Below are 14865 nucleotides of genomic sequence, written 5' to 3' on the forward strand. Positions count from 1 at the left end.
CAAAATGGGATCCTGATTGGTTGGTTGTTTGTTTTCGAAACTACTGATGCGTATCAAATTGTATTTTTTTTGCGACGTGATATTTGTGGTTTTGATAATCGTGTTTTCATTTTTCTGTTACTATATACCTTTTAAAAGCTGTATAAATATGACAAAGGTTGTAGAATGTGTGCCAAATTTTTCAGAAGGACAAAATAAAGAGGTAATACCTATTTTATACACTAGTGTAAGTTGAAATTAGTGTATGCTAGGCCGGCTCTCTCTAGGCCTAGCCCTGTCTTAACTGCATGAAACACGTGAACCGTGTAGTAGCCGAACCGTAATAGCGTACATAGGCATAATAAACCGGCTTTGTTATTGGAAACAGGAAATCGACGTTAGGCTTCAAGTAATCGATATTCTACCTATAATAATAATATATTAGTTTAAGACGTTAATACTAATACTATATAAATGCCCGGCATCTCGGCAATAATAGACCTTTGTTTGTAACAAACAATAATTAATACATCATCATCAATTGTTTTTTCCTGACAAAATTAATATGTGGTTCCATTTTATATTATGATTTTAAAATTTTGTCATTCAATTTATACCACATTTGCATTACGGAATAAAATTAAAACACGCCTTGAATTTTGTTTTGCAGGTCGTGGAGGCCTTAGCAAATGCTGTTATGCAAACTGATGGTTGTCGTCTGCTTGATGTTGACCCAGGCCCGTCTACAAACAGAACAGTATTTACCTTTGTTGGTTCACCCGAAGATGTCGTCGAAGGAGCTCTTAACATGTCAAGGGTCGCTTTCTCGCTTATTGACATGTCTAGTCATAAAGGTTGTTATTTACTTTTGAGTGTACAGTATTGGTACAATGGTTGCTAATGTGTTTTCCACTAAAGCTCTATCTACACTATCAACATAGTTTGACAAAAAAAGTGTGATGTGCCGAAATATGGTAGTAATATGCCCAAATATAGTAGTGATATGATGTCATTTCCATGGGCATATCATGTAAGAGTGTGTCGCAGGGTGTTGTACGTTTGACTACTGGTCATGAGATCGCGGTTCGAATCCAACTCTGCCGCATTGCTTGTTTCCTTTGGCAAGATACTTTACTTACGTTTGCCTCTCCCCACCCAGGTGAATAAATGGGTACCCGGTTAGATCAAGACACAATTGTCGTATTCGAGTGGACCGTTGAGTAGTTATTCCGTTGAGTACTTCTTTAACGGAGTATTTTGAGCGTTGAGATTGTTCTTAACGAAAAAGCTTTTGCTGTCAACGTTTTCTATTCGAATGACTTTCTGTTGAGCACAAATTTACAATTCGAATACAAAAAGTACTCAACGAATCTTTACATTGACACGAAAGTTTCCAATCGAATACGACAAATGTTACACTGATTACTAGCTGCAGCTGCATTATGGGATAATGTTTCCATGAATTTGATCCTACGCAGACCTAAACCGTCTCGGCCAAAGTCATGTCAGCCCCACGTCAACTCGGCCACACATCAACTCGGCCTCAAGTCATCTCAGCACATCATCTTAACCAAAAACTAATCAGTCAACTCGGCCCCAATAAAGTATAGAACACAAAAAGCGAAGCGAATTGATAAAATAATTTTAAATATATTATTTTTTATAAAAATTTTTTTCACTGTAATTTAATAATATCCATCTATATCTAAGAATATTTCGATTCATTCTGGGAAAATCCCAGTATCAAAATATATAGGCCTAGGCTAGGCCTATATAACAACATACTGAGACAATAACATCACAACTAATATTTAAATAAATTAAACGAAAAACGACCGAGTGTGTTATAATTTATATTGAATTTTCCGTTTTATTTTGTCTAGCCTAGGCCTAACCTTAGTAGCCTAATCCTGCCACTATAATATCAACTATTAGAACTTTTTGCGTTTCATACTTTAATGGGCCGAATTGACCGATTAGTATTTAGCCGAGTTGACTTGAGGCCGACTTGACTTGGGGCCGAGTTGACTTTGGGCCGACTTGACGTGGGGCCGACTTGACGTGGGGCCGAGACGGTTAGGGCCGAGTTGACCTGCACCCGTTTTCCATACATGTTTGATGCAAAAAATGACTGGGGTAATAATGTTTCACAACATTATGCACTATCTAATTAAATCTATGATAATTATATTATATTATTATTATTATCACATTTTTTTGTCACATACAGTTTGATAGGGTAGACAGTGCTTAACAAATAAACATTGTTACAATTGTATTTGGATTTATTATGTGCACGCCTAGCCTCAGAGAATTCTCAAGAGGCAAATATTTACCCAGACACAAGAATTTCAAGTTTCAAATTAGAAGGCTGACTTTTCTCTTTTCGAAATTGGTTGTTGTTCTGTCTATAGAGGAAATCTTATCTATTTCCTTTTAGCCCTTTAATCATTACTAAACACCTGTTTTTTTACAAAATAAATTTAAGATATGAAAGTAATCTATTTTTCATCTAATCTATAAAAATGCTAACCAAATTTGTTTTGTATTGTTGTATATGATTGTCAAGTCAAGTCAAGTCAAGTATCATTTATTATCATTTGTTTTAGGAAAAACATAGAAATTCTGTTTGCTCTGTTGGCGGAGCACAATATCCAACGGACACAACACGAACTCAAAAACAAAAACATTACAAAAAAAAGTGTCTACATCATATTTAAGGCTCTAATAGATCCTGGAAAGAAACTATTTGTAAATCGTGCCTTATTGGCCTTAATAGAACGAAATCGCCGACCGCTGCGCATCAACTGGAACATACTAGAGGCCGGATGAAATTGATCATCTTTGATAGCCACTGCCTTTTTCAGAAGACGATCCGAAAATATGTTCTCCAAAGGCAGTTGTGCAGATCCAATTATACGCGATGCGGTCTTGACTATTCTATTTAGGTCACGCTTTTCATTTTCGGTAGCGCTACCGAACCATACCGTTAAAGAATACGTTATTACACTCTCTATAACTGACCTATAGAAGGACGACATTATTTCAGAGTTTATACCAAATGATTTAAGTCTACGTAGGAAGTAGATTCTTCTTTGGGCCTTTCTAATAATGTTACGTGTGTTAATATGCCACTTCAGATCATTTGAAATATAAATACCCAAGAATTTAAATTCTTCTACAAACTCAACTGATATACCATTAATAAATATTGGATATTTGACATTAAGTGATTTACGGAAGTCTACAACCATTTCTTTAGTCTTAGATACATTCAAGAACAGATTGTTTTCGTTACACCAGTCTACAACTCGTTTAACTTGGTTGCGATAATTAGACTCATCACTGTCATCATTGTATAGAGTATCATGGTGCTGACGTCACGACGGTACAGTAGGTGGCACTGCGTGGTTGCTAGCGCAACCAAAAGTGCGTTCAGCCTGCCTGAGTGACTCCAAGATCACCAATGGTTTGGAATAGGCTTATTGAAGTAGTCATTTTAAAACTTAATAATTTCAATAAAAAAAAACTTAAATTTCAAAAGATCACTAAATATTTGTTTTAATAATCTATTTATATTCAACTACAGTTTAAGTTAAAAAAAATCAAGCTAAGATACATAATTTGATAGAAATACAGATCTTTACTGTTTATCAACATAGTAGCGCTGAACGCATTTTTTGGTTGTCTAGCAACCATGCAGCGCCCTCTATCGTTGTGACGTCACACCATGATACTCTATTATGTTTATCTGGTTTGTAGTTAGTACTATTGATGAATTTATAAATTTATTTTTAACAAACCAACTGGTTAGGTTACCTGTTGTTCATAAAGCTCTGTCTGCACTGTCAAAAATGTTTTAAATTTAATATTTATTCAATTTTCTGCTATATACAATACAAAGACAAAACAAATATAAAAGGCAAGGAAAGACTAAATACCTATGCTAGTTGGTCAACCCAGAACAGAACACAGAAAAAAAAAAATTACTTTCTACAAGAAAATGTGATGTGGCCATATATGGACATGATGATGTCATATCACTGCCATATTTGGGCACATCACAGTTTTTTTCAACAAACTAGTTTGATAGTGTAGACAGAGCTTAAAGAAAATCAATAAATTCAAGGTCAATAATTCTGTTTATTTTAGGAGAACATCCTAGGATGGGTGCCCTAGATGTGTGCCCATTTGTACCCGTTGCCAACGTTACGATGGAAGAGTGTGTTGAATGTGCCAACAATTTTGGAAAACGTTTAGCAGCAGAATTGAATGTTCCAGGTAAGTCCTTTTTCTTGAAATATTTCTTAACAAGACCATATACAGTCGCGTGCTCAAGTTAGTGTTTACAGACCAACCAACTGACTGACAGAAGCTGTAGAAAGATTGTTGAACATAAAGCCCTGTATACACTATCAAACGTTATGTGACAAAAAAATGTGCCCATATATGGACATGATAATGTCATATCACTACCATATTTGAGCATATCACTACCATACTTTTTTGTCAAACTAGTTTGATATTGTAGACAGAACTTAAATTAACTGATCTGGTCTAGTACTTTTATAAGACAATACTTAGTAGTTTTATTTAATTAAAATAATTTTGGTTAGTTTAGTACAGTCAACTCTCCCAATACCGGACTCTCTGAAAACCAGAAACTCTCCCAATACCAGACTTTTTTTGAGGACCAAAAGGTCCCAAATTTATATTTACCATTAAAAACACATTCCGAATACCAGACTTTCCGGAAAACCAGACTTATTTGGCCGGCCCAAAGGTGTCCGGTATTGGGAGAGTTGACTGTATATATTATTACTGCAATTCAGCTCTTTGGGCTGCAATAGTCATATTAATTATTTTGTACCATATTTATATGTTGAATATTATATAGAGATATACTACACATATAAATTGTTTTCAATTTCAGTTTATCTTTATGGTCATGCAGCAACAAATGAATCAAGAGTTAAGTTGCCAGACATTCGTACTGGAGAATATGAAGCACTGCCAGAAAAGGTAAAAGGATGTTTGGCACAGGCTAGGAAGTTCTGGAGTCGATTCCCACCAGACCCGTTATTTTTGGACACAAACACAACAATAGTTGTGATAACGACTGTAACATGAAGGTACACTAACGCCCGTATTCTTAAACCGGACTTTAGTCGTAGTTCCAGCTAAAACTAAAAAAATGACGTCATTTTAATTCATAAACCGAACTTCAACTAAATCACCGACTAAATCAGGCCAACCTCGACTAAATGGAGACGGATTTTGATCGATTTTTTTAGTCCTGGAGGGGGCAGACTAAATGGTCGACTAAATGGTTTTTAAACAATGTTTATAAAAAACGTAACAGTCATTGAGTTGTTATATTGGCCAGATATTGAAGAATGAAATATCTATATTTATATTAGCTTAATTAAATATACATTGGTATAAATTATAATAATGAAAATCATCTTTATTTACAACTGTATACAAATTACATTATTTTCTTCGCGCAAGTCCGACTTGAGCTACGTCACGCCATAGCGACAATGGGAAATGCGGCAATTCACCACGCGATGGAATGTTTAGGGGGCCTAGCGCTTTCTTGTCACGCTATGAAGTGCGTGGTTCGTGGCGATCATACTTTGTTGGGGTCCTAGAAAATATAAAAGTTACCGTACCGCCATGGTTCCTAAATATATTTTTAAGATTTTATTTGTTGTTAATCAAATATACTTCACTGTTAAATTAATACTGATATTGTTCTAATAATTAACGATTAAAATTATTTTTCATGTATATAGTCCTGATGCGTAAAAAGTGTTGTAAGAAATGGAAAGTGATATCAATGCGCAAAATTTCGTCTGCTCCTCAAATACTCTCTTGTCATTGGCCAATGTATAGCCTTTGTTACCCAGACGTGTGCAACTCGACTAAAAGCTCGACTTCATTAAGTCGAACTGCAAACTTCGACTACTTCGTTTTTGAATCAAATTTGAAGTAATAGCTCGAACTACGACTTTTCCAAGTCGAACTTCGAACTACGACTAAAGTCCGGTTTAAGAATACGGGCGTAATACACATTAGTGTGCATTCCAAAAAACCCAGGGCATCTTTCTTAAGTAGTAGGGGTTACTTAAGTGTTTTTGTCAAAGTTGATGTTACAGCACCTGTTATTTCTATGAGGATTCACCTAATCCCCTGTATGACTTGTTTGAGCTGGAGAGTAAACATGTTTATATAGTTTCAAAGATATGCAAAACATAGTGTTTTTTTTTTCATTGTGTATATAACTTATACATTCATGAAATCAATTTTAAGGATTGACTTGCACCCAATCCCCTTTATAGCTTTGTTTGAGCAGCAGTTATTGTCAATCAAATACCAAGTATATAAAGTATAAATATGAATATTTTTAGAATTTCATTATTTTACCTAGGGTAGAAGAGTAATATATATGTTTACAGAGGTTAAAGGTATGATAAACATTTGAGTATTACTTGACTTGAGTATATATTCATGAAAACAAATCCCCTTTTTTTATTAGCTTCAGCAGGACAAGTGGAAGCCCGACTATGGACCACCAGCTTTCATTCCATCATGGGGTGCAACAGCAACTGGAGCTCGCAACTTTCTTATTGCATTTAATGTAAATGTGTTGGGAACTAAAGAACAAGCTCACAGAATTGCATTGAATGTGCGTACACAAGGACGGGGAAAGGACCAGGTAACATTTTTTTAAATGAATGGATGACTAATACAGTAGTTTGGTGTTCCCAAATGGTCAACTTGACAATACATTATAACCCCTTTTTTGAGACCACCTATTAAGATGAGGAGGAATATATGTTTTAACACTACCGCCGTTGCCAACCCTTAAAGCTCTGTTTACATGATCCAAACTTTATGTAACAAAAAAATGTGATGTGCCCATATATGGACACGATGATGTCATATCACTACCATATTTGAGCATAGCACTATCATATTTGGGCACATCAAGGCCAATTTAGGTAGTGTAGTAGCGGTAAGCGTAAAAACCATGTGGCTTGTCCACATAAAATTAGTATCTATCCTGAGCAGGTTTCCGCTCAACCACCCTTCTGCTTCAAATTTTGTTTAAATGGTCATAAGAAATAACATAGATTCTATATTATTTGTATGCCTTGCTCGTCTGTGTAAATTGGCCTTTATTCAGTGGAAAATCATTTTGTTTTCTAGCCTGGAAGATTAGAACATGTACAGGGTATTGGATGGTGGTTAGATGAGGCCAACTTAGCCCAAGTGTCTATGAATTTAACTGATCAAGACGTAACACCAATGCATGTTGCTTTTGAGGAGTGTCTCAAAGATGCTAAGGTTAGTAGTACTGCCACATCACTACCTTACCAACTATGATTCAAATTTCTCTGCATGAACAATCTGACATAAGTCAACTTTGTAGTTACCAAGTTTTTACCTTAAGTTAATGAAAAAATTATTTATTTCTGCAATTCTTATGCTCTGTCTACACTATCAAACTTTATGTGACAAAAAAAAATCTAGATATTACTTATTTTGATTTGTTTAAATAATAAATCCTGACCTTGTGGAAAGGTTTTGACTCTGATTCTACACTTCAAGTTATGAAATGAGGGAGGGAAGAATCAGTGGTGTAACACTCAGGGTGAAGGCCCCAGGTTTAACATTCCTCACCCTCCAATGTGGTCATGCTCTGGGACCCATTGAGCACTGGATCCCCTGGGTTGAGCCAGTGAGCACTGGAGCCCCTGGGTTGAGCCAGTGAGCACTCATAGCTGTTAAGCCACTGGGAGGAGTATAGTTTAGAAAGTTAATCTTTCTTTTGGATGCTTTGTAATAAATAAATATAAACTTTGTTTTTATTGTTCAGGAAATTAATCTTGGGATATGTGGATCTCAAGTTGTTGGCATCATTCCAAAAAAGGCGATCCTCGCTGCAGCTGAATATTACATCCAGAGGGACAACCTGTTCATCTTGGAAGAGAGCCAGAAAGTTAGATTGGTAAGTTATCATTTTCACACACCGCAATTCACGCATCAATTCAAACCAAACCCATCTTGAAATCCTCAAAATGAGTATAAAGCCAAAAGGGATTTGCAAAGAACAGATGACCTTTCAACCCACTGTGATTATTTATACAAATTGTGGTGTAGTGATAGGGCCGGTTCAGACTTAGTTATCCACCTATGTAAGTCAATCAATCAATAATCAATCAATAATTTTTATTTCTCAAATAAAAACAAAAAACAGTTAACATTTTCTAAAAATAATAGATAATAAATGAGAAAAAGGGGTACCCCACTGGGAGCTTAAGCTTTAAAATGTGGGGTCCTGGCAACATAATTAAAAATAAGGTAAGGTAAGAAATATATATAATATATGATAATGAACATAAAAAGACATTTAACTTAACAAATGCAGTTATTATTTGACTTAAGACAGATATATGATCAACTTAAATAATAATAGTAGAAACAAGGTATTCATGTAGTTGGTTCCTACCCACTGAAGTTAGCTATAATAGTGGCCTACCAAACAAACTTACCTAGGTAAATAACTAAGTCTGAATTGGCCTATTTTTGTAAATTTCTACTGACTATCATGCCTTACCTGTTGATGATGACATTGAAAATAATAGTAATATGCATGTACCTTTTTATTTCAGGCAATAAATAGACTTGGTCTCAGTTCTGTATCCCAGTTTAACCCTAAAGATCGAATAATCGAGTAAGCTAATGAATTTTATTATGTTGTACTTTAGATTAAATAATATGTCAATTTTTATAGCAGAATATATTTTTTATATTTAATTTATTCAACTTTTTGTCCTGCTTTCCTAAGAAAGATAAGCATGCATGAAAGCTACAGAAATTGAATTTCTTTGTTTTGTTTTTCTTTTTTGTTTTGTTTTGCCATTTTCAATGTGTAAAGGCTAAATATAGAATGAAAATTACTGTATATTTTTTCTTTTTTATTCCAGGTACATGATAGAGGATGAAAGTGAGAGTGGGCCATTAACATCGCTAAGCCTCAAGTCGTTTATACGCAGCATAGGGGCACGTACTCCTACGCCTGGTGGAGGCTCAGCATCTGCAGCAATTGGAGCTATGGTACAGTATAGTTTTATTTTACACTTTTTATCTCATGCTGTGTTACAAATTTATTATTAAGGGCTTGCTTATGTGGGTACTGAGGTTCCCACAGACTTTAAAATGTTCCCAGAATGCTTGCATATGATATGTGTAATTAAACTAAGTAAACTATAAATTAACTTTTTTTAAAAATAGACATTAATTATATATTTTTAAAATGGTTGTTTTCTTATTTATGTTATCCAGTTGTTCATTTGATAATTTCATTGTTTTTATAGTTTCATAGAATGTAATTGGTTTTTTTTGTAATGTATAGGGAGCAGCGTTGTGTACGATGGTTGGCTGGATGACCTTTGGAAACAAGAAGTTTATGGCTTTAGATGGTACCATGAGGAAGTTGATTCCACCACTGTATGAGACCATGAATGCTCTCATCCCATTGGTCGATGCTGATGCTGATGCCTTCACTGCATTCATGGTATGTTTACTTTTACATTACCAGAAACACTTTTGTTGTTTTATCGTCAAACACATTGCTGATCTCTCTTTACTGTACATCCTTCTCTAGCAGACTTCACAATTAACCAGAAACAAGATTTACTCCATAGTTGGTCATCACAAACCCTTATTAAATCAATTTATATTATTTTAGGATGCTATGAAATTACCAAAAAAATCTGAAGAGGATATAAAAAAGTAAGTAGTCTGGGAGGTTAGTTGGTTAGTCCTAACTAATAAATTATACTGCCATTAAATATTTTGAGATCTTGTTTAACAGAGGTAAAAAATGTTTATAAGTGTCCAAATTGTTGGTAGTGGTCAGATCACCTTATATATTGAGATTGGATATATTTAGTGTATTTTAGGACAGGAAAGCGGACTAAAGCTCTGTTTACACTATCAAACCATGGAGTAATAATTATTACTCAAAAATTGTGATGTGCCCAAATATGGTAGTGATATGCCCAAATATGGTAGTGATATGACATCATCATGTCCATATATGGGCACATCACATTTTTTTGTCACAAAGACAGAGCAATAATACTTTATTTATTCATGCTGGCCACCAGCAGTAAATTGCTCACAAAAGAACACACAATGTACATTTCAAATATATACAGTTAGACAGATAATTTAGGTTGGTTACTAAGTAATGTTTTTAATCAACTTGTATGTCTTGTACAGACGTGAGGCAGCACTCTTGTCCAGTACTAAGTCATCTATTGCTGTTCCGATGCATACAGCAATAACAGCTAACAAATGCTGGGATCCGTTAAAACAGCTGGCTGTTCATGGCAATGTGCAATGTATATCGGACCTACAGGTAAATAAGTTACAAAAGAGTACTAAAAAAAAAGAAGTCCATGGACTTCTGTTTGAGATTTTCCAGTAGATTGGTAATTTATTTTTCAATAGACTTTCTAGAATATGCATTACTTGGTTTTAAAGAAACATAATAATACATAAAAATAATTCTTTATTTTTGCCAGGTTGGAGCTCGAGCTTTGGAAACAGCCGTATGGGGTGCCTACTACAACGTGATCATCAACCTACCGAATATGAAGGAAGAAGAATTCAAAACAAAAGCTAAATCCGACATTGACGCAGCTTTGAAGCAGGCACAAGAGGGCGCTGCTGAAGTCTTGAAGATTATTGATGATCGTGTCAACGCAAAGGATAAGTAATATCAACCTATTGCATTACTGCAGTATTGATGATTTCTTGCAGTAAATCATGGATTGTTAATTTTACGTAATATGTTACTGCAGAAATGAATATACTGCAGTAATTGTATAAGATTTTATTTTACATTGTTTTTATAAATTTTAAGTGTCCTAGACATTATACATTTTGAAACTTAAATCTATTTATATACTGTAGGCAATATTTAATTGTGTTCAACACTTTAACTGTGTATAATATAGAATTTAATAAAATATTCATTCCAAATATGCAAGGTTTAACAATGCACTGGTCTTTAGTTAATAGAATAATTATTTTGGTAATCCACCCTGGACAGATCATCTTTTGAGTTTTTCTTTCTTCCCCACCGCAATATTTTAACGTCAACGTCATCATCAAATTTAACACCTTTTTTCTTCGCGCAATATCTAAAGAATCTGACTTGAAGTTTCTATTATCCTTATTTTTCTTAATGTAGCGCAAAGGTCATGAACACAAAACCAACAGCTTAACATCTTAACTGAAAGATGTTGGTTTGTTAAAGACTTAAATTTCCAACCTCATCAGTCAAAACACAAGAAAGAATTACAGTTTTAATGTGCTTTATTCTGAATTAAGTATAAATGTGCACATATAGTAGCTAGTGTAGTAGCCACAGTGTTATGCTGCACACATATTCACAGATGTATACTTGTTTTTGACAATGCTAGACTACAGTATACTGTGTGCTACATTTTAAAGAGGTTTAAATGTTTATTGTCTCCCAAAAAACATACAAAAATGATATTTAATAAAGTTATTCATGTCTGTAGAAAAAATTTAAATCCAGTTGATGTGACATTAAAATGGTATAAAACATGTTTTTAGAGAGACATTATATTTAATATCGTCATTAAAGACAACATTTATGCTTCTCCATATTGGTGGATATACCATAAGAAAATAAACATTTTACTTATGACCTAACTAAACAAAATTGTGTTGTTTTATATCAAGATCAAGCCCAGTCATTAAAAACAAGTAAACAAAAAACAGGCATGATAGGCCTATATAGTTTAAAAGAAAAGTTAAACACTTAGATTTTGTAATGTATGTTTACCAAAAATGTTTACTAAAAAACTACTTATAATTAGTATAAGCATTATAGATGTAATTTCTCCATTTTAAATCAACGGAGTAGAATTTTATTATGACATGTCATAACAGTAAACATCGTAAGTAGTCGACTTATCCTTAAAACCCCAGTGTCGCAGACCAGGAGGTGAGTTTTGGTCACATCCCTGTCGAGGCATTGTGATTGGATACTGAACACTGCCGTCTGACAACCACCCAGCCGCGCAATAGTCCAAACCAAACATATACGCGGCTTGTAGCTGAGATGGAGTGGCGATGGTCGCATTGTTGTCGAGGCATGCTTGTTGTGCGTCAGCGAAGTTCAGCTTATAGGTGCCTCCAACAGCCAGATGGAACACTCGATCATGGACTGCAATGAAGAGACGTTCATGTTAAATTTAGTATATTGAATCAAATAACCTCACTAAATTGAACAAGCTCACCACACCGCACAACTAAAATGGAAGATCTACAAATCATGTGTAAGAGCAGTGTTTATGATGCCGAAGAGTAGAACATAGAGCCAACAGAAAAGTGTAGAATAAAAAGAGCACACAGAGTAGTCTGGGCTCCAGACGGAGTTTTGTATTAATATTAGTAAAAATATAAATATTTTTGCACATATGGCGTTTCATACGTGTATTACTCGAGTTTGGATATTTTGTATTTTCAGTCAAAAATCAATGACGACGTGTGGAATGACATAAAAAAGACAATAAATACAGAGATGTGGTGTTTGCCCCCGCCTGCGTGAAATCAAACCTGAGATGTTTGCAACACTGTTGCTTCATCGGTTCCTACTTGTGATATTACATAAAGCGTGGTTCCCACTAGAATGCAACGCAGCGGCGTATTGCGTAATCACAAGTGGGAACCGACGACGCAACAGTGCTGCAAAAATCGTAGGTTTTATTTCACGCATGCGGGAGCAAACTAAATTATAGGGAAGGCATTTTGTTGTTCCTTTCTGAAAGCCTAACACCACATCTCTGTGTGCTCTTTTTATTCTACACTTTTATGTTGGCTCTACGTTGGAAGGGTATTTTCTTACGTTGCGTAGGTTGTGTTACGTTGCGTCGCTAGGGGTGGGAACCAAACTTAATACAGCACTTTGCGTCAATACTGCGTTGCGTTCTAGTGGGAACCTCGTAGTGGAACGTATAGAGATTAGAAGAGGTCATTTATAATCGAAAGAGAAATGATGACAAAGATGTACTGCAAAGAATGAGCTTTGGGAATGATTGGAGAATATAGAATTGCGGGTGACGCCTACATTCAACTGAAAAGGGCAGTTGGAAGAACAGTGATAGATCCCGATTCCATCCTTGTTTTCAATTATTAAACAATTACAATCTTACGTTTGGAACATGTGCATTCACTAAGGTGATCCACCTTTGTCTCGAGTTCGTCGAGTTTTTTAAGAACTTGTCTTCGTGTATCTTCTTGTGTCAAATTAACAACCAGATCATCAAGTTTATCTACTACATCAGCTAATAGGTTGACTTTGTGTTTCAGTTCACGTTCATCTTCCGAAAGTAGTTTCAAGAATCTATGAATGGTCTTGACAAATTTATTGTTTGGTTCGCATAGTTGAGTATCCGTCTGTGCCTAGAAAAATCACACGAGATTAGCGCTGTAAAAGATGGCAAAAATTCCACAAAGCATCCTAAATTGTCGGTCACAAATTTACATAGCTTAAAGCGGTTCCACTTGTCTAATTTGTCTGAGAAATCGAGGTGCCATCTTAATTTCGTTGTCGGCCCAAAAGGTCTTCTATGCAAAATAGCGATACGCCTAGGCCTACATAACGGGATTAGGCCTATCGATTATGGGAACTAAAAACGTTAGTTTTCAGTGCGACACTTTGTCGTAGAATGTGCAAAAAGTCACATTTGTGCAAACAACCACATTTGTGTAAACATGGCACCCTTTTAAAAAATGTGCAAATATGAAAAAATGTATAATCCACTAATGCAAAAACATCACGCCGCTAAATTTAAAAACGATCAATTTTGACGTTAAATATGCAAAAGAAATTCTCAAAATCTCAATATTTTTCAACCAAAATCATGAGTTTATTAAAATGATAACCTAATTCCAAATATCCACGTTTTTTTTAAACATAATGTTTAGCCACTTATATCACTTTGCTCGAGTACCATCTAGGTCGTGTCCACAGATGGTTCTCGAATACACAGTAAGTATTAGAAGGGCATTTCCTTACGTTGCGTAGATTGCGTTACGTCGCTAGTGGGAACCAAGCTTTAAAAAGAAATAATAAAAACTTTCTTACCTTAATTGCGCTAAAGAAACAAAATACGAAAAACATATTCATTACCATACCATTCATCACCATACCATTCATCATTGTTGCAGTGAAGTTGCTTGTTGAGAGAGTTGAGAAAGTAAGTGAATAAAAAGAATGGGCATTTTGCTCTATATATAGCTAGCAACCTAACACCCGTACTACCAGGCACCGATACATCCGTGTCATTTCCGTGTCCCTTCCAAACAGATATATTGGGTAATATTGTTCCTTCTATATTTAAAATAGTCCCAAAATATAAATTGGAATTTTTACCGTGGAATTTCCAATTTGTATACTGTTGAGGAATTTGTCCTATTTCATCTTGTATATTTTGCATTACGCAAGTATTTCAAAACAATTTTAAAGATTATGCAATTTTTTTAAAAGCTGATGATTTAAGACGTTTCAATTTTTTTTAAAGGACTATCCAATTCTGATCCGAGTTAACAGTTAAACCATTAAAAAAAATATTTCTTACAAAAAAAAGCCGCTCGACTCATTGAAAGTTTTATTTTTTTGTTCTTCTTTCATTAAATGATGCTTTTATTGATGATATAAGTTAATAAAGCGTGGTTCCCACTAGCGACGCAACACAAGGACGTAACGCAACGCAAGTGAATTGACCAATCACAAGCGATGGCTTATTCGCTTGTAATTGCTAACTGTCTATA

The 14865-nt window shown here is 34.9% G+C and overlaps 2 protein-coding genes across 2 annotated transcripts; one reads left to right on the forward strand and one right to left on the reverse strand.

The window, feature by feature from the left end:
• Window positions 1-3: 3 nt before the first annotated feature.
• LOC140043379 (formimidoyltransferase-cyclodeaminase-like) lies at window positions 4-10775 on the forward strand. The gene is made up of 13 exons (XM_072087916.1): window positions 4-202; window positions 650-833; window positions 4132-4260; window positions 4913-5001; window positions 6521-6700; window positions 7195-7332; window positions 7865-7996; window positions 8661-8722; window positions 8976-9105; window positions 9404-9565; window positions 9740-9783; window positions 10276-10414; window positions 10581-10775. Exons 1-13 carry the CDS (start codon window positions 47-49, stop codon window positions 10773-10775), a joined length of 1740 nt encoding a protein of 579 aa, XP_071944017.1. The 5' UTR covers window positions 4-46.
• On the reverse strand, window positions 10421-14398 carry LOC140043567 (brevican core protein-like). The gene is made up of 3 exons (XM_072088124.1): window positions 14180-14398; window positions 13245-13494; window positions 10421-12256 (listed from the first exon to the last, which is right to left on the reverse strand). The coding sequence occupies exons 1-3, from the start codon at window positions 14252-14254 to the stop codon at window positions 11961-11963; spliced, it is 621 nt and encodes a 206-aa protein (XP_071944225.1). The 5' UTR covers window positions 14255-14398; the 3' UTR covers window positions 10421-11960.
• Between the last annotated feature and the right edge of the window lie 467 nt (window positions 14399-14865).

This window comes from Antedon mediterranea, chromosome 1 (assembly GCF_964355755.1).
Source record: "Antedon mediterranea chromosome 1, ecAntMedi1.1, whole genome shotgun sequence".
NCBI classification, from domain to species: domain Eukaryota; kingdom Metazoa; phylum Echinodermata; class Crinoidea; order Comatulida; family Antedonidae; genus Antedon; species Antedon mediterranea.